The 26,763-nt window shown below is 40.8% G+C and overlaps 2 protein-coding genes across 3 annotated transcripts; one reads left to right on the top strand and one right to left on the bottom strand.

Moving 5' to 3' along the window:
- Nucleotides 1–606: 606 nt before the first annotated feature.
- Nucleotides 607–3,997, bottom strand: LOC147642331 (uncharacterized). The gene is made up of 2 exons (XM_086805293.1): nucleotides 3,591–3,997; nucleotides 607–1,129 (listed from the first exon to the last, which is right to left on the bottom strand). The coding sequence occupies exons 1-2, from the start codon at nucleotides 3,684–3,686 to the stop codon at nucleotides 890–892; spliced, it is 336 nt and encodes a 111-aa protein (XP_086661419.1). The 5' UTR covers nucleotides 3,687–3,997; the 3' UTR covers nucleotides 607–889.
- A 17,949-nt stretch (nucleotides 3,998–21,946) lies between these two features.
- On the top strand, nucleotides 21,947–26,099 carry LOC147642332 (bZIP transcription factor 17-like). 2 transcript variants are annotated; one of them, XM_086805305.1, is made up of 4 exons: nucleotides 21,947–22,310; nucleotides 22,436–24,722; nucleotides 24,866–25,362; nucleotides 25,538–26,099. In XM_086805305.1, exons 2-4 carry the CDS (start codon nucleotides 22,499–22,501, stop codon nucleotides 25,568–25,570), a joined length of 2,754 nt encoding a protein of 917 aa, XP_086661431.1. In that variant the 5' UTR covers nucleotides 21,947–22,310; nucleotides 22,436–22,498; the 3' UTR covers nucleotides 25,571–26,099. The 2 variants fall into 2 exon arrangements, with proteins under 2 accessions (XP_086661431.1, XP_086661439.1); XM_086805313.1 differs by having other exon boundaries at nucleotides 25,548–26,099.
- Nucleotides 26,100–26,763: the final 664 nt, after the last annotated feature.

A 26,763-nucleotide genomic window follows, 5' to 3' on the forward strand; every position in this document is an offset into this window, starting at 1 on the left:
CATGCAAACATTGTCATGTGCATAGAGTGATGAACCACCATTTTTTATTAGTGATGTAATAGACACTCATAGTCTCCTTGCACAAAACTACCAACCATGCTTTGGTCAAAACTATACTATCACCTAAAAACCGTGGTCCTCCTAATCTGAACACCTTTTAGAAGGCCCTTACACATCATGAAGTCAAGTGTGAGCTGTGGTATTTTCTAGCAAAGGCTACCCCTGTTGCTACAACTATTCAGATTCCAACAACTATCAATTTCAGTTGAACATGGTCGAGAGAATTTTGACATGAATGGTGGAAACAAAACTCAGATCAAGGCAACCCAAACATGCACAATGTATTAAAATCTTTGTACACAACCCAGAAATGATGTGCTTGTGTAATGTGTGCAGCCTAGAGAGCCCACCTCCATCGAGTAAAATGGTCTCACCTTGTTGAATGTCAATGAATCTTCACTAAAGAACCATACCCAATCAAGGGCTGGAGAAAAAGAGCAAAAGCATTTCATGACACCTTTCGTGGTAACATGGCATGACATTATCTAGTTTTTGACCTAATCATTTGGCAAGAACAGAACGCTTTTAAGTAAAGTCAAGGGCTACTTTTCGAAAATCTTTGAATTCCTCAAAATACTGAAATCTTTGAATATAAGCAACAAGAAACTTTAATATGACTAATCTTTTAATCAGGTTTTAGCCTTCTATCCCGAACTGCTAACCATCATGGTATTTATACAGAGGTCTCATCCTTAGATTCTTTATTACATGGCATACTGCTAACAGGACATGCTAAGAGGCACTGCTGCAGATCAAGAACGTTCACCCAGTCATAGGTTTTACAGCTTGGTACAGAACTTGCAGCAAATTATAATACTTATAGCTGTTGTTAAGGTTGTGCTTTGGACTCCGCTTGCGAATGAGAACCAGGGGGAGGAAGTGTACGCCGCCTTTTTCGGCGGAAAAAAACTACAGGCCCATGTCTAGCTTCTGGTAGTCCAGGTGGTGCCTCTAAATCACCATAGTCTTCAAGGTCGAATGCCATTAATGATTTCTTTCCAAGCTTGAGGCCCAATCTAGCCATTCTACTTCCTCCAAAATCAATTGCATGCCTATTTAAATTGCTAACCTGCCCCACATTCCAACAATTACAAGGGATTAGAAGGTAAGCATATAACATTAGATTGACACAACACTATGATCGTATGTAAACAGCTCCCACTCATGAGGAAGCATGGCTGTTGCAATTGAGAAAAAGTCGTGTGTATTCGAGGTCAGCTGGATATGTTTCAAGTGAACGAGAAGACATGGTTATTACCCCAAACAGTCTTGGGCTTGATGACCTGGAATCACCCTGAATGATTTTCCAGATAGACGCTGGGCCCGTTGATTGGCCTCCGATGGGTCATTTCTCACTGGCTGGGATTTCATAAAGCAAGCCAGTCATCAAGCACCTTTCCCTCATCTTTGCTCCATAAGTTCTTCAAGGCCAATCGTAGAATGTAGTGCTTGAGGACAGTACAGAATGGAGCCGTACGAGTACTAAAAGTTTTGAACAGGGTTACATGTGTTAAGTATACTTCCTTTCTTTGACATACATTATTTCAACGAGAACAAAACTAAGATAATTAGGTAGAATTGGGGTAGGGAAAGAACCCGGGGATGTAACAAATTTCGCAGGAGGGGGGAGGGGGGAGGGGGGAGGGGAACATAAGAAAAATGGGGGGGGTAAGTTAACTGGGGCAACAAGACATAACAAACGCATTGTAAGCAGCTTATGGCAACTATGGGACCCAGATCCAATCAAGTTGATTGCATCTATCTACAAAGGAATCGGTGTCTGTGAGTGTGATATGTTCACTAGTCGACTTCTGACATCTTTCAAGAGCCTAGCTGGTCAACCCCATGTGCTCATGGAGCATATCCATGAACAGCATCTGCCCTGGCTGGCACCATGGGTAGTAGATGTGGATCCACAATTCTGAGGGATGCTGCAAGTCTCCCATGTCAATGGACCTCGAATTCAAGCTTCGACTCGCATTCTTGCGCGCTAGTGTCAACTGTCTCCGCCACTCTGTGGGGGCCAATCCCAGGAAACCAAGGAGTATTTGGGTGTTCTATTCCCACTTGCAAGTGTGCTTTTCAATAATTGTCGTCTGTGCCTACGACCATCATGCATGTAGAAAGCCACAAACCTCTGGCCTTCATACAAGACAAGCTCAAATGGTCCACAAGGAGGCACTCATCTAGTTTACAGCCTCCCCTTTGTAAACAATTGGTGGGGTCAACCTATTTGAGTTGTATTTCAGCCAGAAGAAATGACAATGGTCTATCCACATTTTGGAAGAAGCGGTTACATTATGGCAACAGTTTGACATTGGTTTAGATTTTGGCATAGTTTGTGTCAAAGCTTCGGCAATGCTATTCCTTAGAAGAGAAGTACCAAATCATTAGCTACAGAGTCAATGGGCCATCATCACATATACAAGCAGGTCGCTGATCATTTGTGCACTGACCATATACATTGTAATTTGTGCATTGCACACATGTATTTTTTAAAAAGGTGCACAAAATGCCCACTTCTGCCTACCCTCTTCAAATTCAGCTTTCTGGAATCCAACCTTTTTTAAGCCCTAGGAGCACAGGTCTACATTCATGGAAACAATGGTCTTTAACTTGTTTCAAAGGCATGTTGGCTTATGACATGCAGAGGAGTTGAGTGCTTTGAAACTCTTCTATAATCTTGAAGTTTTGAAAATCTGGTGAAAATAGTTCGGAAGTACACTTCCATGGCTTGCACAGTATGGGTATTCGAATGCATGTCCCCAATGCCTGACAGGCACCAGTCTGAAAGCATTTTATACCTGTATTCTGTATTTATGTTGACCCTATGCCTGACAAGAACGCGTCTGAGAACATTTTATACCTGTATTCAATGATGAGCCTTTCCATCCAAGTTGAAGAAGGAAAAACTTATGGCATTAAGTGTTGTTTGCCATTTTAAATTACTTATTTTAGGACGACAACATATATGGGTAAAGCATTAAAGATTCATAGGCATAGGCCCAATGACATGTGGCTGGGACCTGGTAGATTATATGACCCGATTAAGATGCCACAGGCACATGCCCAATAACATGTGCATGTTGACAATGGGTGTCCTCTGAGATGTAGATAGACCATAAGATAGCATGCACACATGTGGCTGTGACCTTGTAAGTTGAAGTTCATACAACAGAGGCAAAGTGTTTTTGGATTTGGCACAGGGTGCACCTTGACATGGTGCCTGTGGAGCTTCCTAACCAGTGTAGTTGTTTGGGGGAAAATCTGCACACACATACTATATACATCTTCATGGCAGGCATGCCACCAGAGCTGGTCATGCGCCCATCATTAACATCAGATACTCACTTAAAGAGTGCTCTCCATCCAAGGCTGCGAGGTCAAGATAATGCCTCTTACACAAAATGGGTTGCAAAAGGGGGCCGGGTGTTCTCTAAGACATCTACAGAAAGTTGTGTGAAATGAAGTTCTAACGCAAAAAAAACATGTCACAAAAACAAGAGTGTAAAAGAAAGGAACAAGATTACCTTAACATGAGAAGGGCCTCCAGGGATGACACGTGTGCAATCTGCCATGCTCCATAAGGCAAGCAAAATCAGGTTAATGAGGATACAGAAGCGCATCGAGGCAGGTTCCAGCCAGCTAGCCCTTCTTGCCCAAAACCCCTAAAAGACAGAAAACCTAACCCTACTCACTGCAAGAGATGAAAGAAGGGAAGCCCTCTTTGCCTGTGTTTTGAAAGAGATCTTTCGATTATTGCCAAGCTCTCTGTGCGCGTGAGAGAGGGAATGCAGCTGTTTCGCAAATTGATGATGGCGAGAGGGGGCATGGGTGCCTCTTCACGCCAAGGGCACGCCTTCTTCCCAGCCATCGAAGGTCCCGCCTCGCACAGAGCTTTTACAGAGAAAAAGAGCCCTTTACTAATCGTCGAGAGTGCGAAATTGGGGGGTATCATGGGGGTACAGTAGCACGCTGTCAAAGTTACAGTGGCATCAGAGCCATCATGCGCAAAAAAGATACATATCCCATGACCGTATTTACTTGGGTAGCGTAGGAGCCCTCTCCCCACACCCCCCCCCCCCCCACCCCAAAAAAAAAAAAAACACCCTAGAACGAAGTGAAGCCACGTGGCCTGTATCTAGTGCCTTGCGTTTCTTATTTAAAAAATCATTCTAAGTGGTGATTTTTGAAAATTGATTGGCTTGGTAATTTTAGTGTAATTTTTTATGGCATTTTAAAATTTCACAAGTATTTTACGACCAAAATGCTAAAAAACGGGTGTGACACTCGTCTAAAAGCAACTATGGTTTGATCCACACCCTTTCAACTCCAAGTAGGGTGTTGTGTATTCATGGTGCATGCACTTGGTGGTTTGATCCACACCTGTTCTAACAAAGTTCGTGTGGGCATAATTGGCCTTGACACCTTTTGCTTTCGAACTATATAGCTTCTCTCTATACGTTGCCTAAGAATTGTGTTGCAAAACCCTTTCAACTCCAAGTGGTGTGTTGTGTATTCATGGTGCAGGCACTTGGTGGTTTGAGCAAACATAGAAAAATTCGCTTTTTTTTCTTTTCTGAAAAAGAGACTTCTATTAAGTATGAAAAAAATTACAAGAAGGGAGATTTTGTAGGGACTCTCTAGATTTGTCCTAGAACTAAGTGTCAGGCGTTCTGCACAAGGTAACTGAAGAAGGACATGCTTTTCATAGGGTTAAAAGCATCCCTCCGCTCCCGCTCACCGGGGTCCCAGTGCAAGTATCTGATAGGACACCCATCATAGTCCGTAATCATCCCTTGAGTTAGATGAATATAGATGTGCTTCCCTGTCTTGCTCACCACTCTCACACCGACCGGACTGCCGGACCCTCAATGATATCCTGCTCAAGACTCCTCTCCAAGAGCCATCTATTCTAAAAGACTCGTATATCATCCTCACCCAAAGTGGAAAGGCACATGACTTGAATAGGTACACCTGTAAAATACCCCAAACCATAAGTGATTAAGCACCTTCCATGAAGTTCCCTATGATCAAGTGGTTACATATAGCCCTAATGCTGCATCCTTCTGTGAGGATGACTTTGTAAACTCATCATTCTGACCCAAATACATCATCACTATGTACATTGTCTTTGGGAAGGGCCTCATCATGTGCTTGAGCGTTCCCACCTGGAGGGTGGTCATGAGAGACGACCTGCCACTCTTAGCGAAAGGCTAGTTAAGGCAGAGCAATAGGTTGTGTCGCTTGGGGAGCATGTTTATGCCGCCTCCTACGTCTCTCTCTCTCTCTCTCTCTCTCTCTCTCTCTCTCTCTCTCTCTCTGTCATGAAATAATTAAACCATATAAGAAAAACAATAAAAGAAATTGATACTCTTTGTAGACGTTTGCTTGTCTTATAGCCTATCTTGGCTCCCTATATGCAGGTATAGGCCTGTAACTTACAGGCAGCTATAACTCTTTGGTCTTTCACCAGAATATACTTGAGTTCATACTTAAAATTATTGGTCTACAACCTTACGTGGGCCGTTTTGCTAAATTCGATTGTAAAGTAAAAGTAGACTACTTTGGAGGGATCAACTTTAAGAAAAGTTTACTTTTTTTATCAATAAGCTTTTTAGTATACATTATTATTATTATATGATATTAAAGTATATTTATTTTTACTTTTGATATTTATATTCTTTTGATTTGAATAAAGATAATTATAATAATAATCAGCCCTAGATTATTCATAATAGTCATTTTGGGCACGTGTGTGGACATCCAAGGTTGAGTCTCAAAATATATTCCTGACCACCCCACCAACTCGCTTCCATTATCACATCCAATGATCTACACTTACATCAACTACGCCAGTCAATTAATTGGCTAAAAATATAAGTAACCATATGAAACTTCATATCATCACTCAAGATGATGCAACCAATACTCCCACGCATGTACGGATTCACATCACTCGGATTTAGAATGACATTCCAATCTAAACCTGTCTAGAAGAATTCATAACATAAAAACTGGGGAATTTTAAGAATCCATAAATACACAACATGGGAATATATAAAATATTTCATGAATTCATTCTCATAACAATGTGTGTGTGTGTATGTGTGTGTGTGTGTTTCTGCTAGGACTCGTCACTAGTCTATGTACTCATATGAAACAATAGCTCACAAGATTCACAAGTGTGGCAAAGCTTTATATATTGTTGTGAGTATAGATGTAAATCATATTTTAGTAATAATGTGGTAAGCCATATAAGTTCAACATAGCTTTTTTTGCATTATTTGAGAAAGTTGTATGGTCATCATTAGCAAGGGCAGAGAGACACAATGCCATATTAGGAAATGGTAGCGTGTAAGAGGCCATGTAGGACTAGTAGTACATTTTGTAACCTTAATCCATCTCTAACCTTAATCTATCTATGCCTCATCTCTAACCTTAATCTATCTATGCCTCATCTCCAAGAGACCGTGTAGCACTAGTTTTACATTTTGTGACCTCAATCCATATGTGCCTCATCTCCAAGAGGGTTTTGGAGTTGTTGCTTTCAGAGTGTGGACTTCCACTCGATCAAATTGAGATGTGGATTTCCATTCCAAGCGAATTCTGGTTGGACTTATCTATTTTTGAAGAATCTGTACAATTAAGTATGTGGAGACATTGCATAGTACCTAGTTGTTTAAAGGCACTAGTTGATAAGTATGTCCAATGACTCAAATCCTACCACTTGTAGATGATCTCATGTTTAGAGATCTTATGCTATTGGTCTTGGGAGAGTAAAAGAGATCTTTTACAATGTCATAATGTAGTAGTTATAAATTGGTTTTCAGAGAGAAAAGGAGATATTTTACAATATCATAATGGAATATTTGTAAATTGGCATTGCTAATAAGATGCTAGGCAAAATTTGAACTAAAAAAAGGCCCTCTAAGAAGAGCCATGCCATCACTTTACTAGAAAAAAGGGGGTCATATGAATCTTACATCAAAACCCACACATGTGACATACCATTGGAAAGTCCTTAAAAAATGGATTCTAAATCTACCACCTCTAAAAAATTTAGAGTTGATATGCTCAAAAGTTAATCCTTCCCCATTGAAAGGTAGATTCCAACGATTGTACCATTGGTGTGTGTGTGTGTGTGTGTGTGTGTGTGTAAGAGAGAGAGAGAGAGAGAGAGAGAGAGAGAGAGAGAGAGAGAGAGAGAGAGGAGAGAGAGAGAAACAAGGAGAAAGCTACTGAGAAAATTAGCTCCCTTGAAATCTTCATCCGTGCTCACTCATTGTAAGCGTGAGTGTCTGGGTGAAGTGAAAATAATTATTGTTCATCTAAGTCTTGAGAGCCAAGTTTTCTCTATTCCACTCTTCACTTCTTTCTTGCTCAAGATTTATGCTTCCTTGTGTGCTTGCTCCCAATCCAAGAAACACAAGGAAAAATGTAATGGTACAGTGTACATAAAGTACACATGCCTACCTGCATTGAAAATCCAAGCATGCACAACATTACAATGGTCACATTTCTTCCCTACTAATGCAAAGGTGGACATTTCTATTGTATGAACTTCATGTTCATGTTTTTTTAACCACCCTTTGTGTTGTAAACAAAGTCAAGGTAAGATTTATTCTCTTTACAAACAAGGTCAAGGTAAGATCTATTATCTTTGCAAACAAGGTAAATGCAATTTATTCTCTTTGATGTAAGTTGTGACAATACCTTCTTGTGCATGGCAGCGTTATTTAGATATATTTCTCTATCATGTTTAGTGTCAGCCATTTGTAGGACAAATCCAACCCTTTGATGTAAGTTGTGACAATACCTTCTTGTGCATGGCAGCGTTATTTAGATATATTTCTTTGTCATGTTTAGTGTCAGCCATTTGTAGGACAAATCCAACCCTTTACAATGCTTGTACCTCTTTTTCTACTAGATGTACCCTTTTGAACATGCACTACAGCTTGTGGTTTCATTGGGTTATTGGTGATATGGAATTTCTTCCAAGGAAATGTATTCTAAGACCTAAGAGAAGTGGTTTTATTGGGTTATTGGTGACATGGAATTTCTTCCAAAAGGAAGTGTATTCTAAGACCTAATAGAAGTGTCACAAGACAAGCATCATATTCATAATACCAAATATGATATCAACTTTGCTCTAAGTAGATTAGTTTCTTACCCCAACAAGGTGATGCCTCCAGTGGGACATGGAATTTCTTCCAAGGACTGTATTCTAAGACCTAAGAGAAGTGTCACAAGACAAGCATCATATTCATAATACCAAATATGATATCACCTTTGCTCTAAGATTAATTTCTTACCCCAACAAGGTGATGCCTCCAGTGGGACATGGAATTTCTTCCAAGGAACTGTATTCTAAGACCTAAGAGAAGTGTCACAAGACAAGCATCATATTCATAATACCAAATATAATTTCACCTTTGCTCTAAGTAGATTAGTTTTTTACCCCAACAAGGTGATGCCTCCAATGGGGATATTGCACATTCTCGCTAACAATCTATGGTGGGAATATTTTCATTCGCAACCTTCCCACTAGCCCACCATGCACGTATGGATACACCTATATTTTGAAAACACTTCCATTGATGCATATCTCCATCCTCTACACAATTGTTTGTGGTCATTCTTAAATTTATTCACCATGTATTGGATTGTGAGGATGTGTACAATTTGTTCCCAATGAAAAGAACATGATTGCTCCCTGCAAGTTACTTACTTTGAAAGGCCTCACAGACCTGTGAGTCTAGACAAGTGGATACACTTGCTAGATAATTTTCAAAGTTCAAGGTGGCTTATCAACACAAAGGAGAAGAGAAAGAAAAGAAATGTAGCCCTGATGTATTGTATAATGCAAAACATGAATGTGTACGATGGTTCTTGGATCTAAACTTAAATCCTTCTAATGTGTACCTCTCTCTTTGATGCATACCAAAAGGTCGATGACTCTCCAAAATGTTCCTTGGTTATCCTCCAATTGTTCCGCTCTGGTGTTGTGGTTTGTGTGGTAGCCTTTGAGGTGGATACTTCTGCATCATGTGTAGCTTTTGGCTCTTTTGGGGTTAGGTCCTCCACAGGCTCCTTTTCCCTGTCCTCTCTTTCAACCTTGGTTTCGATAGTTTGTTGTCCCTTCTTTTTCTTGGGCTTAGAAGGTTTTGATTTCTCTTTTGGTTTCTGCTTTAAGACATGTTCTTCTACCCATTTTGAAGTGTTATCTTTTGCATTCTTTTTGAACGTTTCTCATGCCTTGGCTTGCAATCACATAAGCACATTCAAGGGTACCATGGACAATTACCCATTTTGTACACTTAAGATACTTAGAGTTGTATTTTGTGAGGCAAGTTGCATTAAAGAATCTCGCCTTGGGCAATCTTGGAACATGTGATCAATGCCACATCGTTCACACATAGGTTGCAAAGTGTCAATGATTATGGGCATGGAAGTATTCCAAACTGTGCAATTAGCCATTTGTGCCGTCCACAATAATAAAAACACTAAAGTACCCTTTGGACTATTCCTACTTTTGGTGCACGAGAGATGGAGGTTTTGAGTTAATTATTGATGAATTGGAACACTGGGTAGTATCATGACCAAAGGTTTTGCAATATATGTAGTATAGAAAAGCAAGTGCCTTGTATGCATAATGGGGATTGGGATGGTTGTAGTGATTGCACTTAACACAAGGCATTTCTCCTATCACTTGTAGAGGCATTAAGGATGGGTGGTTTTGAAGGAGATCATCCTCTTTTAGACACGTCGGTTCAAAGCTTTTAAGCAAGGCTTTGTAAAATTTGGTGAATGAAAACTCCGAGATCAATTTTTCGCTAGCCATTGCTTCACTTGGTTTAGATGAGGAACATCTCGTATCATGATCATCTTCCATCATGTTGTCATCTAAACGTATTGCTTCTTTACAACACTGATCAAATGTTTCTAGATTGGATACAATGATCAAGTTGTGTAAGCTATTTTTCTTTAAGCCATCATGAGACATCTCTTCAATTGAGAATCGTTTGATTTTTTCCATGACTCACATCGTGAGTCCAAGAGTTTTATCCGAAGGATAAAGTCTCTAATGGTTTCATTTGGTTTACGATCAATTGAATATAGTTCACTTGCTACACTCCATCGATCACCTTGTCTTGAAAAGCCATGGATAAAGGCTGACTTCAAGGTTCTAAAGTTTGTCTTGATCGCGAGCATCAATGTGATGAACCATCGACTAGCCTTTTCCACTAATCATAGGTTCCATACATGTACCTTGCTGGGCAATTTGGATTTCCAAAGGCTTCACGTCTATGTTCAAACATTTGAATGAATTGAACAGGATCAGTTGTTCTGTCGTATTCGCCCATGATTTTTGAAATTTGTACCGCCGTGTTTTTGTATGAGTCACTAAGGCCGTATGTGAGTGCTCATGTGGGTAGGGACTCACTCAGTCCTTGAGCAACCCAGACTAGTCAATATGTCCAAGGTGTGGGCATCCAGGGGTTGGAAAGTGTTGGTACCTCTATAGGGTTTGTGGGAATGTTAGGTAAAGGACCAAAGCCTGGTGGGATTGAAGTGACAAGAGGTGGAAAACCCGATGACACTCTTCTTGTTGGCATGAGGGTGTCGGCCCACGTAATCCCTCTATCGTTGCCATGTCTGACTCTGTAATTGCTCCTTAATCAAAAAGCACACCATTTTTTTAATGATTTATGACAGCCTGTTACAGCTCGTTGCCTTAGGAGGCATGGTGTACTCTTCATAGGGTCAAACAAGTGTCCGTTTGCCCTAACTAGCTTAGACGCTACATGCACGTGAACGACCTTAGAGAATTTTTTTCGAAAAAAGTGCATGCTAGTATCATCCTCGATGGAAGAGGAGGTCTCAAAACCTATTTTCCATCACTGTTTGAAGATGAAAACTTTTTCTGGGAATTTTCTCCCTGTTTCACAACCCGATTTTAAAGATGTTCCAAAAGGAATTTAGAAAAACTCTGTATATGAGAGTTGTAGTATTTTTGGAGTACTACAACTTTGTCTCTCTGAGTCTTTCGTGATTTTGTCATTTAGACCCTTAGAAAGTAGTCCAAATATGGTTCGCAGTCGTTTTCACGTTGTTTTGGGTGATTTTTAGTGCTTTAAGGACCATTTTTTGCCTCGATTTCTAGGACAAATTTTGAGGTTACTGGTCGGAAGCCAAAATGATGGATTTTTTCCTCGAATGGTCCAGACCAAATTGGAAGAGCTCGATGCCAGCTTTCTAAATGAGCACTAGAGCACGTTCACCAGACTCATCGTTTAGGAGATACGAGCCTCCAAACAGGGCTGTTTTTTAAAGTCTTTTTTTTTGGCCGACGAACCCCCTTTCATGGCGTGAACTAGCAGGGTGCAGTTCACGGTGTGAAACATACTTCACAGATTTTATCATTTTTTTTTGGACGCGAACCCTTAAGGCATAAGTACAAAAATGGCTCACGGCGTGAAACACTTATGATGTGAATCTTTTTTTTTTTTTTGGGGACGTGAACCCTTAAGGTGTTAGAGAGCAGAAACGGTTCAAGGCGTGAAACACTTAGGACGTGAACCGATTTTCGATATATTTTTTTTGGGACATGAACCCTTAAGGCGTGAGAGTGCCGAAATGGTTCATAGCATGAGCAGCTTAGAACGTGAACTGATTTTGATTTTTTTTCTTTTGGGACGTGAACCCTTAAGGCATGAGTGTGCAGAAATGATTCACGGCATAAGCCGCTTAGGACGTGAACCAATTTTTGATCCTTTTTTTTTGGGATGTGAATCCTTAAGGCGTGAGAAAGCAAGAACGGTTCACAGTGTGAGCCACGTGGCTCATGTGTGGACTTTTTTTTTGGGACGTGAACCCTTAAGGCGTGAGTGCAAAATTGGTTCACAGCGTAAGCCACATGGCTCACGTGATTTTTTTTTAAAAGTCTAGTGAAAAATTTAAATTTCCTTGTTGGAGGGGAGTATTTTTTGAATTTTAAATTATGGAGATATTGGCATCTTCCCAAAAAGGCAAGTGGGAATCAAAAAAGTCAACCTTTTTATGACACCCCCTTACACCCCTCATAAATGACCCCCAAAATGGATAATTTGACAACTCATGAGCATCTACTCATTCAATGCTCATTAGTCTTAATTAATTATATAAAAAAGTGATTAGAAATTAATCTAAGATTTATCTTTTCACTAATCTTTTTCTCTTTTAGACTAATCAAGGGCTCTAATTAACCCCTAATCACTAATTAATTCACACAATTAAGCACATCATTGGGGAGAGCAAGGCATTGCTAAGCTATGTGCATCAACTAATGTGTAAATTAATATATAATTAGAGATTAATCAGACTCTTTATTTTGGTCTCTTCTTTTAAGGCAAAATTAAGCAAAAGAGAGTCAAATTCCTCTAATTGATGAATAAATTGATGTAATTAGCACTCAAAAACACTAATTACGACTACTTACATGATCAATTTGAACCCCAAATAACACATTTTCTAAAATTTTATCTCTTGAAGTGGATTAATCACCCTTAATGATAAGAACCAGTCGATCAAGAAAGATTAGTCATTTTTAAGAGTTTTTTGATGTTTTTGAGAAATTTTTTCAATGATTAAGCTACTCCTAATGCTTGCTAACACTCTAATATATAGAATTTCAACAAAAAACACACAATTTAAGCTAAAATTAATGATTCAAGCTCTATGTTTAACTCTAAAGAGAGCTAACATTCACTAAAAAATACATTCTATTGCATTGTTTGCTGCAATGGATGCAAACTATGCCTAATACACTCTATGTGCAAGCCCTAAGAACATTAAAAACCACATTAACAACAACAAAAATAACAAATTAAGCTAAAAAGCATTCTTTACAAAACAAAAAAGAGAGCTATTTCTCACAAAATCACACACAAATCTCCATCAAATCCACATCTTTTTCATGGGAAACCATTAATCAAGATAATGGGCAATGGGTAATGCATAGATTAGAGAAAAACGATGGAAAAATCCAAGGGATGGCTCCCCGGCAAACGGCACCAAAAATGTTATGGCTCATCCTAACCCTCCTTGAAACACATCCAACAAGAGATTACCTGGTGAACCGCAACTGTCATGAGGATCTTTCCAATGGCCGAGCTCATAACCCTCAAGGTCTCCAAGCTCTACAACTCCTTGAGAAGCAATTCCACCGTGCCTCCCTCCCGCCCGAGCATTGTCACACCATCGCGTTGCACTACGTGTACTCGGCCCTCCTCTCACCTCACATCACTCACACACACTCACTATAGCATGCATTAAAGAGAGAGATTAGCAAGAGGACTAGCGAGAGCAAGACTCTATTGCACAATGGGAGAGTGTATTGTATTATGAGAGAGATTCACTTATATACATGGCCATAAGTGTTCACACTCACTTAAACTGTGGCTAACCGCGAGATCTTTAGGCTCATAAGAGGCCTAATGATATTACAATGACTACTCTCATAATATATCCATGAAGTACATCACTCAAGATTTCATCCTAACTTACTACCACACGCTCTTGAAGTGGGAATCACCAGAAATACTCCAGCACACCATTATGGGAGCCCATCCAAGTTGTAGCTTTGGACACCATTACTTCATATCTTGATTGTATGACCTTTTAGTATATCTACATTGACTCCTTGATGTAAGATAATGGTGGTAGCTCTTGTTAACCCTAGGAATGAGTTAACAACTATCACTTGCTCTTCTTTTGCATGTTGCTTTCACAAGCTATCCCAAAAGTCATATCCACATTGACATCCACCTGCAAAGAAAACATTTCTCTAAATTACACATAGTATACAACTCCCATAATTTGGAGAACTTATATGTTTATACCATACCTCACCATGTTGTCCCATTTGGGTGTCTTCCCCAATGCATTGTGGTGCAAGGATCAATGATATAATCAGGTGAGAAAGGTTGTGCATGGTTTATTCCAACTATGCTCAATGAAGGTAGCAATGATAAGGATATATGTTTGCACAAGAGCATGAGATCATATATTGTAACTGAAAGTGATGTTCAATGGCAACCTTTTATGAGAATCATAAGCACCTCTATGGTTAGTGTTGCTTACCTCTTGTCCAAACACCTCTATGGTTAGTGTTGCTTACCTCTTGTCCAAACACCTTTCCAATCTTTGGTGTACACCACACATTCAATAGGGTGTCTAATATGAAGCCATATTGCTCGGCTTGTACTATCACGGTTGTCACTTGATACATAGTACTAATGACAATAAGGGAGCCATTATCGTTTAGGATGGTTTCACAAATCTTAAGCAATAAAGGCTCATCTCCATCTAGGTGGCGCATTAATGACACTATTTATAATGATTGAAGAATGTTTTTATGATTTTCAAAAATAATATAATTTTATGCAAAATGAATATATTTTTTATAATTTATTTTAATGTATAGATTTAGTGTTTAAAATTTAAATTCGTTTTCATTAGTTTGTTGTGTGTTTATGAGTTATTTTTGTGAGATATAGTACTTTGCAAATAGAGATATATTTCTCCTTGATCTTGTTTTAGTATGTGTTTTTGTTTATTGGCATGGAGAACATAACTTCTGTTAAGACTATGGAGGGACATTTTTATATTACTAAGCCTGATGATTATGTTGGAATGTTATCTACTCACCATTAAGGATTGAAATTTTTACAATCAAACCATAAGATGATGGTGTAAATCATCTTATATCTATCCAATCAGCTAGACCCACTGGAGAGGAACCATGTTATATCTTTGATAAAGATATAACAAAACAGAATACCTTATTGTTGTAATAATAGGAGAACAATACTATAGCAAGCATACCAAAGCAAGTCATTATTGATCTTACAATGGAAGATTCTCCCACATGCACACCCTATCAGAAGATTGTGGTCAAATACTTACTATCTAAGGAATCTCATGCAGGTGTTCTTCGAAGAATGATATTAGATGCATGCATATTGAGAAGGTGAAAGAGATTCCTCAAATTGACAATGGCAATGTGGCTTTGAGGTTACAAAAGGAATTTGATCCTTCAACCCCTCCAATGCAAGGAATGGATAAAGCACATGATGGCCATTATTGGGGATGAAACCTATGGAGAGTCACATAAAGTTTCCCAGAGTAGTTCGAAAGAGTTCTTGTGGAGGCTTATTTGAGTGCACTTATTCCTTGTGTGGAAGTATGACAACAACACACCGAATACAACATCATGGATTGGTAAGGTTATTATCTTGGATGCAATTGTTAGGAAGCATATGAAGAATGGATTAAATATTAGTAACATGGAGTTGTCACTATTATTAGAACACATGCATCCCCTAATTCAATGTCAAAGGTAATGTTAACTCCATATTGATTTTTATTTATTTATTTTTATTCTTATCAACTTATTTATATAGATTGTTAAGTTGTCCAATTCTCTTGTAGATTCAGGAGGATGGTACATGCTTCTACAATCAAGGTACAACACAAGGTGTAGAGTCTAGTATCCTAGAATTGAACAGACAATGCGCTTTGAGTTCTTCCATGGTGGTCATTTTCCTGGGCAAGCTTTGGATGAGTCGGAGTGGTGTTATGTGTTTAAAATGTCAACCACAGGGCCCACATCGGCGGGTTTAGACCTAGTGAACCGTATGTGTCAAACAGGAGACAATGATTTGAGAAGGGCTTGGGTTTGTTTTGATCACGTCAGGCATGTGCAAGGATGGACAACAATGGTTGCACATGTATATGATCCAAGGTACAGTTTACTCTTGTAAAATTCCTAAAAATTTTGAACTTCTTTTCAGTTGTTTTACAACTGTTATATGATGGCATTCAGCTTACAAGAGCTTATGACAATTGCTTCTTGCAAAATGAAAGAGGAAAACACAATGGCACAAGTTCTATTCTTGGAGATGATTAACAATGTTGTGGTACACAAAGGCTTTCCCAAACCATACTTTTTTGGCTTCATGGCCGATGAGGCTAGAGCCAACTATAGCTTAGTAAGAATAGTCTATAACAATGGACCAGAGAATATATTAGATTGTCGTGTGAGCGGTTGTGTCTTCTTCATTGGGAATAAAGCTTGAACATCTATACAGTACAATATGTAGTCATGAATTTTCAAGAAGAGCACAAGCGACTATGACGTCAGTGGCGTTATGCATTAAGTGAAGAAGAGGTAATTTTGAAATACAGACACATTAGATCATAGTGGATAAATGGTAAAGTTGCTGATACAAACTTACCAGCCATGAATTATTAGCTTAGTTGGTAGCATACTATATATCCCCATTGAAGGAAGCACCTTGTAGGGGTAAGTATTAATTTCTTGGTTTTGAAAACACATAGCTTGTATTTGGATTCTCAATTGTTAAGTTAATCTTTTGTTATGGAATGTGGTTAGAGCTTACAACTTGGATTCTCATCAGTTAACTTAATCTCCTGTATAGGATGTGGATGATGCCACTTTGTCGCACATGCCAACCACCAATCTAGTAGAAACTAAACATGTAACTTGGTTAGCAAGAGAGGGTTTCAAGGGAACCATCTCTTTATATGTTTCTATTTCAAATCTCACTAATGTCCTCTTGCAATCCACAAAGAAGCATGCATTCATGCACAAGAACAAAGTTGACCAAAATATATTGGTGATAATATTACAGTTAGCCGGCATTGAAAACCCATAGCTATAAACCTTGAGGAGGACAACTCATCACATCATCCAGTTATGTCACAAAAAACTAGCCACACAGCAAGAAACAAGGTAGGAGATTAAAGTTTCCACCCACTATTCCTTCAGTTTAGAAGGTGGTTAGCACAATGCAGAGAGATTAGCAATTGAAGCAGAGGTGCTAAAAATTGTGGAGAATGACATACACGACTCAATGTGGGCTATACATTGAACACCACTACACAACAAGGTCACTTGTTGCTGAGGATGGTTAGGTGGCCAAGATAGCAAGTGTAAGAAGACTATCAAGTGTTCCAGATTCATCTTTCTATGGTATGAGAGAGTGTTCAAGGGGCCAGAGGCATTAGTTCATGTGGTTTTGTAATAGTAGCGTGGATCATACTTGGAGAGTATGTAATTACTATATGCTAGACCTGTGGTTGTATGGCCAGTTGGACAAGGTGCAAACCTTACGATGAATGATGTCTGAGCATTGGCCCCGATGGATTTGTGTTGCAAAAAAGGGACTACACCAAGAAGAAAATGATGCAGCTCATCAGTCAACAAAGTATAGAAGTGGCATATTGGATATAGTAGCCAAGAGAATAGATTCGACAATTTAAAACATAGCTACAGTCTTTGAGCATTTGGTCATTATGGCTAGGCAGATGGAAGTGTTTGTAATTAAGACCAAGGAATCACTACTACAGAATGAAAAATATAGGGTGATTATGAGAAAGAATCGATCATGCCCATGTCCCGATTTTCAAATTAGGGTAGGGACTGGTAGACCATATTGTGCATGCAAGCATCTTTATTTTGTTTATTTGTATATTTTTGGGTTAGATGCGAACCATAACATGTTTATACATCAACCCACTCTAAAAAAGGAGGACCTAATGAGAATGTTCAGTAGCTAGTAGGAGAACACTCTGAAGAGGACCTTGTATAGTTGATGACATTGTACTGTTGTTTTGAAAATGTCCTTCATTTTGCGAAAATAAAATGTCCTTTATATCATGGTTCTATCAAAACTCTATGAAGGTCTACTTACTTTTTGTTTTTTAACGTCTTAGTAGGACAATCAATATGGTTGTATGTCGATGGTTGGAATATCTTCATTTATTATTTTAAGTTCTTCTCAATGTTGATGTCTACATCGATTTTCTTAAATATAGCATTTATTCATGCAATTACTTTTCCTACACAAAGCACTTATCCATGCTGTTACTTTTCTAAATTTAGGAAATATCCATGCAAAATCCCTTTTTGTTTTTAGTATGATGTATCTATATATATGAGCCCCTGGCTCTTACTCTAACCCTCACTCCCATATCTCATTGCCTCCCTCTCTCTCTTATTGTATTTCTCTCCCTCCCTATTTATCCTTCTTTACTTAACTTTCCGTCACCATCATACGCTTACTTGTCGATCTCATTATGTCTTCATCAAATGGCTCCAACTCTACTCTCAAGGATACCCTTGAAGTTTTTTGCAAGAACTTGTGCACGAAGTCAGGTGGAGATGTGCAAGAACATCTAAAAATCACGATAGAGGTCCGTAATCTTTGGAGCAAGCTTCTAGCGCCCATCGATTCTAAAGATCTATATGTCTGGAATATGAAGATTGAAAGCGCCATCAGCACTCGGTAGAGTTATGGCTACATTGCTAAAGAAAAGGAGGAGTCCCTTTGAGAGGAGTTGAAGAATAGAGTAGCTCATAAAAGCACATAGGTGTAGGAACCCTTATATAGTTATGTCAGGTTATCTTAAGTAAACAATATTTAAGTTGTAGGAACCCTTATGTAGTTACGTGAGGCTATCATGTTGTCTTTAATAAACAATATGTAAGGATGATGTAACAACCTTTTTAGAATAAAGCCTTCTTTTAACGATAATTTACCTTGTCATTTTTATTAATTGCCTTGTCAAATTTTAAGTTTTTTGTTGTTTTTAGGAAACAGTATGTGATCCCGATGTAATTTATTTTGGGGAATAAAAATATCTTTTTCTCATAATTGGCTACAATATTATCATTTTCAATTTTGTATAGTTCATTGTTTTTTATGACATGAAGTCACATGCAAAGGCATCTAATAACATGCGCAAGCGCATAATGACGTGCAATACTCCTGAAGTGCATGCAATGAATGGTATTCACATTACGAGCACCTATGTATATGAAGCACACGAAGCCTTATTTGAAATGGGGTGTACAAAAAAAAAATACATACTTGCTCTTACCCAAAAAAGTATGAAAAGATGCCTTCATTATTAGGGTGTTGGAATTTGAGGGAAGATGCCTTTATTATTGACATTAAAAAAGAAGAAAGGTGATTTTTTTAAATTTGGTGCAAAAGTAGAGCACACCTCTCCCACTACTATAAATATAGAGATAACCTTCATAGAACTTTTTGTTAACCACTATTTCGCTAAGCCTTCTTAGTAGAATACACCACCCACAATCCTCCTTCATATTCTTTATGATGGCCTCATCAAATATTAGCATTGAAGTTATTACCGCACGTATCACTAAAAAGGAGGTCACCAATGCGCAAGTCAAGCAAAAGATCGTAGATGGTGCACAAGCATGGAAAGGTCTCACATTCTTACCACTTCTTGGTAGTGATGATGATATTTGTCAAGTGAAGACCAAAATGGTGGGCTTAATTACCATACAGCGAGCCCATGGTTTTATTGATGATGCGTCTGAGCGTATCTTGCTTGAGAAAGTGTGGAAGGGAATGAACGCCGTTTGCTTACTTTGTGCCTTCACCCCAGACGACAAGCGACACCCATAAAGGTATAGATGATGGTGTAAAGCGACACCCATAAAGGTATAGATGATGGTGTAAAACAATTATGACAGAAGAGTTGTATTTGGAAGTTGTATGTGAATGAACTTGGTTTTATTTCCACTTGGAAGCAATAACATCGATCTTGAGAATGTAATGTTGTTATGTTTTTCTCTCTCTCACTCCCTCTCGCTTTCTCTCATCCTCTCCCTCTCAAATAATTATGTCATGACTCTCTCTCCCACTCTCTCCGCTCCTCTCTCTCTTGATGGAGGGGGGAGGGAATCTCTTGATTCCAAAAAAGCAGGTGGGAGAGAGAGAAAGGAGAGAGAGAGAGAGAGAGAGAGAGGAAAGAGATAGAGGAAAGAGAGAGGGAGAGAGAAAGGGAAGAGGGTGGGAGAGGGTGAGTGAGGAAGTGAGGGTGGGAGAGGGGGAGAGAGAGAAGGAAGGAGAGAGGAAGGGAGGGTGAGGGAGATGGAAGGAGAGATTATGAATAGGAAGGGTAAGGGAGATGGAAGGAGAGATTATGTGCATATGAAGAGTGAGGGAGAGGGCAAGGAAGGAGAGAGGGAACAAGGTGGGAGAGGGAGAAGGGGAGAGTGAGGAAGAGGGAGAAAGAAAGGATGAGGTTGGGAGAAGGAGAGAGGGAAGAGGGTGGGAGAGGGGTAAGGAGAGTGAAAGGGAGAGAGAAAGGGACGAGGTTGGGAGGAGAGAGAGAGATAGAGAGAGAGAGACTGAGAGGGAGGGTGGATAATGGAGAAAGAGTGAGAGGGGGAAGTTCGTGGGAGAGAGAGAAACAAAGGGAAGAGGAGAGGAGAGATTATGCATAGGGAGAGAGAGGGAGAGAGAGGGAGAGGGAAGGAGAGATTATGCATAGGGAGGGTGGGAGATGGCAAGGAAGGAGAGAGGGAAGAGGGTGGGAGACGGAGAAGGAGAGAGAGAGAGAGGAAGAGAGAAAGGGAAGAGGTTGGGAGAGAGAGAGAGAGAGAGAGTGAGAGGGACGATGGATAAGGGAGAAAGAGTGAGGGGGAAGAGGGTGGGAGAGAGGGAAGAGGGTGGGAGATAGAGAGAGAGAGAGAGAGAGAGAGAGAGATAGATAGATAGAGAGAGAGAGAGAGAAAGAGAGAGAGAGAGAGAGAAGGGAGGAGCTACGTTGAGCTAGAGGGGAGATAGTGGATTGTGCTGAGAGGTGGTGATGGAGGTTGTAGGAGGTAGTGGTGGGTTGGGCTAAAGGTAGTGGTGGAGGGACTGGAGAGAGAATGTCTACATTTTTAAGAGAGAAGAGTTGCCAGTAAAAGCTTCCTCCACCAAGCTCCCTTAAAAACATACTCCCAGTCTTGTGGATTAGGGTGTGGAAATTTGTTTTTTCTTCTTTTTAGCGATATAGCAATATAAAATCGACAAAAAACAATCATATAACATTCCATTACTTGCATAAACTCCCTCATTAGGATTAGGAACATGAAACACCCCCAAAACAAGTCTACTAAACTAAGAAAAACTAGGCCCAAAAGTGTGCAATGAGCTCTCTGGTGGCGACCACATGAACCCTTAGTCCTACTAAAATTAGACATGACGTGAGTCTGCAAGGACATGATGTAAGCCTACAGGGACCTCACATGAGCCTGGACAGATGTGACATGCTTGATTTGGGACGTGACGTGAGCCTAGTGATAGCTACACCTAATACCATACCAGGCAATTCACACAGCCTTGAAAACTTGTAACACCACCTTGAAAACTTGGGAGGCTTGGATTGGGAGTGTTGTGTTACAACCCTCAAGCGTCTTTAACAAAATATGGGAAGATTTCAAGGCTTGGATTGGGAGTGTTGTGTTACAACCCTCAAGCACCTTTAACGAAATATGCGAAGATTTCAAGGAGTTCCACAATTTGAGATTTGTTAGCAACACACACGTGTAGACATGTGCACGCATACACATGCACACGTTACATGTGTAAGTAGTCATGTGGCTGCACACATGATCCACCCAATGTTTTAAATGTGTCACAAATGCACACGTTACATGTGTAAGCCGTCATGTGGCTACACACATGATCAACCCAATGTTATAAATGTTCACACGACACACAGGCTGGGTAAGTCATGGACCATGCTCCATCCAACTCCATGGTGTTGTTATGTCTATTTGTCAACAAAACAATTACACATCAGTCATACCTTTGCGTGTTGCTTGAACTATGCTACCCATGATGGGTGCACACACATGATCCACCCATGTGCACTATGCACGCACGCCGCGTTCAAAGCCCCATGTACATACAAAGTCTAGACTCTAGACGATTACACTTATCATACCTTTCAGTGGTGCTGCTATGCTACCCATGTGATGGGTGCACACTCCACACACATGATCCGCCCACGTGCACTCAACTCACACACATGCCCTATGTACATTGTATATAACGTCTAGATTAGAGTCTAGACTACTTTTGGAGAGTCTACAGAAAGTCTTTGAAGTAGGGTCTTCGAGACGTTTGTTTGATTTGGTAAAAACCAGATCCGCCTTGTAGACGAACGTTTGCGCAATGCAGGGCAGTGGGCGCCTTTTTCACAAATTCCCGCAAGCCCTCCATGAGAATGAGGCCATGATTCGCTAGCTCTTTAAATAAACGAAACCATAATCTCATTTATCATCACCTTCATCAACAGCACCAGCAGCAGCAAGAATCGATGCTTGATTGTCGTTCTGCACTTGAAATCATAAACGGCTCTCATCGTCATCTTGGGTAAGTCTCATCTTGACCGTGGATACGAGTCTTTCTGCATCCGTATACCTTGCTACACACATAGCTATGGTTTACTTCTTTGCATGCACCCACATAAATTGTTGCTTTTACATGCTGTGTTGCAGAAACCTTGCATCTATTCGCAGAGTTTTCTGCATCTGCAGAGTAGAAGAGACTTTTTTCTGGATATGGGTCTTTCTCCACAGGCTCGAGTGGGATTTGAGGCGGAAGAGGGCGCCTTCAATCCACACTGCTCTGAGGATGCTAATGATGACTGGGTTTCCCTCATGCTCAGTGATGTAGGGCTTGATGTGGAAGGAGACTCTTCTTTGTCTCTGGCTTCTCTGGCCAATTTTCCATTGCCAGATCTAGAGGATATAGACTTCAGTAACCTTGATGGGTCTGCAAACACCACCTCTTCAAACTGCACTTGCTTGGATCATGGCGTTACATCTTCATTTCAAGAAGGGCAATCTACCAGTCCTTCAGATGATCCAGATGTGCTCTTTGATCCCACACAGATGTTGCAGAAAATCTTTCCAACCTCACAAGGGGAAACTTGCCCTAGTGTGTTCCAGTCTGCAGGTCAGAAGACGTTGGAGGGCCATGCCTGCCCTGATTTGTGTCATCCTGCAACATTTGCAAGCCCTAGTTTCTCTGAAATTGCAACATCTCCACCTGCTTTCTGCGGAGGACCGGAGTCTACTTTGATTGCCCTGGCCGCTTCAAATGGTGTGGTGCAGATGCGTGAAGCTTATTTTCAAAGTCTGGATGGGGAGAAGGGCACCTCCAAGTGTTCTCAGTCTTCTGACAGTGGGCTCACACAAGGAAGTTCAGAGTATGCAGCTGCAGACAAAAACGTCCCTGTTGCAGATTCAGGGTCTGAGGAGGATAACTTATATTTTCTCGTCTCTGACATCTGCACAGAGGAGACTGGAAGCACAGAAGTAGAACATGGCAGTTTTGTGAATGTTGCAAACATGGCGACTCATGGTGGAGATTCCAGCAAACACGTACAGGGCGATGGTTTTTTGTGTAGGCAGGTTGATATGGATGCTTTGCAAACTTTTAGCAGTCAACAGCAACTTCCCTGTGCCTCTGATAATGGTGTCAAGTCTGCAAGTGTAGGCAAAGTGAGCAGGAAGAGAAAAGCTTTAGACAGGAAGAGTAGAAGCTCCACACCCGAAGAAACGGCTGTTGATAGCACTGAGAAGTCAGAGAGCCCTCTCAAAGAGGGTGAAATGAAGGACGAAGATGAGGAGCGAAGACAGGTCAGGTTGATAAGGAATAGAGAGAGCGCTCAGCTTTCACGGCATAGGAGAAAGATGTATGTAGATGAACTAGAGGAAAAGATAAAGACCATGGCTTCAACCATTGCTGAGCTGAACAACACCATCCATCTTATAAGTGCTGAGAACATAAATTTGCGCAGGCAACTTGGTTTGTATGGCTCTCCACCTGGCCAGACAGGAGGGATCCCTAGTATGGCGCCATGGGTGGGTGCTTACCCTCCTGGCCCCATGGTGGGGGGCAGGTTCATGGTACCCGGTTCTCAAGTCCCTCTAGTAGCGATCCCAAGATGGAAGTCGCAGCAGGCCACCACTGCAAAGAAGACAAAGAAGAACTATAAGTCCGAACCGCAGGACAAAGGATCTGCTGAAAAGGCCTCAAAGAGAACCAAAAAAGTTGCTGGAGTTACTGCTGTGGGCCTTCTCTTTTTCGTGTTCATATTGCTACCTGTGAATCTTAACTTCCTGGGTCCCAAACCCATTCTACTTGAAGAATCAAAGGTGTGGCCTGCCAGACCATGGCACATGGATCCTGGTAACATGGTGGTTGTTAGAGCTGGAGGAAGAGTGTTGACAGGAGTAAGTGAAGCAAGTGATTCAAGGCATGATGAGACTGGGACAAGGTGGGGCTCTGTTGGCAATGGAGGTGCAGAAAATCGGGAAATAGATCTGCAAGCGAGAAAGGTTCCTGAAGAGTTGAAAACATTGACTGGGTGCCACATAGCAGATACAGAGGGGACAGCCCACAGCGAGCCGGCCTATGAGGGGAACAGGAGTGTGCCACTTGCGGCAACTCTATTTGTCCCAAGGAATGAGAGGCTTGTTAGAATTGAGGGTAACCTTATAATTCATTCAGTTTTGGCAGGAGACAGAGCAGCAGTAGAGTCCCTTAATCGAACGGGGAATAAGAGTGTGAGGATGCGAGTTCCATATGACAAAGGGCTCACACTGGATGCAAATCTGAAAGCTGTAGCTGTGAAGGCTGCCCCTGAAGAAAAGGGGGCCCTTGTAGAACTGCGAAGAGCCTTAGCAGGGAGATCAAGGTTTGACTTTGAAGGAGGAGGCATACACTCTGTTAAAGACGATGGGTCCTTGCAGCAATGGTTCCTGGAAGATCTTGCAGGTATGGTGCATGCATTGCCTAATGTCTTTTTTGTTAGAGCCAGTGCATATATGTAACTTAACAGAAACAGTGTGGTAAATACTGTATCATTTTCATGGCTTTTTTGGTCCTTTAAATCAAACTTAATGGTTGTAACGCACCAGGTCCAGGCTTCAGCTCAGGAATGTGCACAGAAGTCTTCCAGTTTGAGTCCTCTGTAGCAGCTTCATCCCCTTCATCTGCAGCTGCTTCTCATAGTGGTAACACAAATGATTTGGTGGAAAATAGAACAGCAAGGCTTCAGGAACATGCCCCACGTAGAGCGGGGCGCTCTGTTTCACACTCCAGAAAGAGTGCACCTTATGCTGTCCCTCTTCCACCTGTAGGGCACAAAGGCATCCTTGATGGCAGCTCAAAGAACAGCAGTGCAACAGGTTCCACAGGTGGTTTTGAGGCAGAGAGGGAGTTTGGGAAACAGAAGCGTGCTAGCTCCTCCGTTGTGGTGTCTGTGCTTGCTGGATCAGAGTTGGGAGACCAAGCCAACAAGTTTACTGGAGGAAAGGGTCTGTCCAGAATCTTTGTGGTGGTGCTGATTGACAGTGTGCAATATGTGACATACTCTTGCATGCTCCCGTCCACTGGACCAAAGTCGCATTATGAGGTAAGATGACAAGAAACAGTTATTACATCCAATTTTCCCAATAGTTCTGCACTTACCTAGATATCATCTCAATTGTGACTGTAGTTCTTTCAAAGTTCAGTAAGCTTGCTGTTCTTTTTTACAATTTGCTCACCAGGTTATGTGAAGAACTTTTGAATTGCTAATGTCATGCAAGGGTATTGCAGATGGTAGTGGCATGATGGACTAGACTAGGAGCATTGCTCTGCCATGGAAAGCTCAAAATCTCAACTCTTAAGGTGGCATACAAGAATCACTAACAGCCATTCCGCACTTTTGGCTAACTTGATTTACTTGAAAACAGCTACTAACATGAGCTTGTAAATAGTACAGAAGCCTAGGAAGAGGTTAGTGTGGTTTTGGTTTGTCACCACCCTAACAACTCGAAGAAACAGATCATTAGCAAGTCATACAGACTTTATGTTGGACTGCAGGAAATCGGCCACTTAATTATGCCCTAACCAACCAACAAGCAGTTGGAGGAAGGGTCCCTCTTTACATGATCTTTCACATCCTTTCCTGATTGCAGTGTAGTTGAAGGACACCTTCCCTGAGATTTTCCACAAATTTGGACACTAAGATGTATTTCTGGCTGGCTCAGGGTGTAGAATGAAATGTTAAGCATTGCTGAAGTTGTGCACGCTGTTCAACCTCAGAAGTACAGAAGAATATCCATGTTATTTTGCAAGCTGTGCAAATGTCATTGGAAACTTTCTTTCTTTACAGTTTGTTTTCAAGCATTGGGGGGGGGGGGGGGGATCACTTTTCAAGACTACTTGTTCAGAATGTTGTATTAACGCCTCAATAGTAAGCATTCGTTTGACCCCGGTTACCGAAGCCCGGCTTCGGGTTTTCTGTTAAGATAGTAATCCATGTCTATCTTGGCATGTCTATCTCCACTATAATGCACGCAGGCATTGCAACGTTTATTCACTTCAATTTATACATCAGCATTAACATTGGTTGGCACAAAATTAGCTTCTTTTCTTTCTTGAGATATTTTTGTCTTATATGGGCTTATCACTGCAAAGTGGCACAATGTCTGTAGAGCTCACGGTGGCAGGAGCTGCTGCTAAAGCTTAGAATAGGGGTTGGGTGAAATCCCATGGGCTTGTGTGGAGGGGCCAAACATGAACACACAAGCCTCTGAGGACTTGCGTCATTGCTGCACCTAGAATGCCAAGGTGACTTCAGTTTTTTGTGTTGATGGTGAGGATGGATCTATAGAAATGCCAAGGTAATTTTAAGTCATCATGGGGAAGCTTACACAATGGTAACATGTCACAGGCGGCCAAAGTTTATTTCAAATTGAAGGAACTTGCTACTTAGCTGATGTAATGGCTATACTATCACTTCGAGGAGGGCTGAACAATATCCGATAGG

The sequence above is a fragment of the Cibotium barometz genome, chromosome 1 (assembly GCF_041138505.1).
Source record: "Cibotium barometz isolate CiBa-2024 chromosome 1, ASM4113850v1, whole genome shotgun sequence".
NCBI classification, from domain to species: domain Eukaryota; kingdom Viridiplantae; phylum Streptophyta; class Polypodiopsida; order Cyatheales; family Cibotiaceae; genus Cibotium; species Cibotium barometz.

Coding starts and splice junctions, on each gene's coding strand:
- LOC147642331 (XM_086805293.1), bottom strand. CDS start 3,686: ATGCGCTTCTGTATCCTCATTAACCTGATTTTGCTTGCCTTATGGAGC. Junction 1,130..3,590: donor GAGGCCCTTCTCATGTTAAG/GTAATCTTGTTC, acceptor AATGTGGGGCAG/GTTAGCAATTTAAATAGGCA.
- LOC147642332 (XM_086805305.1), top strand. CDS start 22,499: ATGGGTCTTTCTCCACAGGCTCGAGTGGGATTTGAGGCGGAAGAGGGC. Junction 24,723..24,865: donor GTTCCTGGAAGATCTTGCAG/GTATGGTGCATG, acceptor GTAACGCACCAG/GTCCAGGCTTCAGCTCAGGA. Junction 25,363..25,537: donor GACCAAAGTCGCATTATGAG/GTAAGATGACAA, acceptor ATGTCATGCAAG/GGTATTGCAGATGGTAGTGG.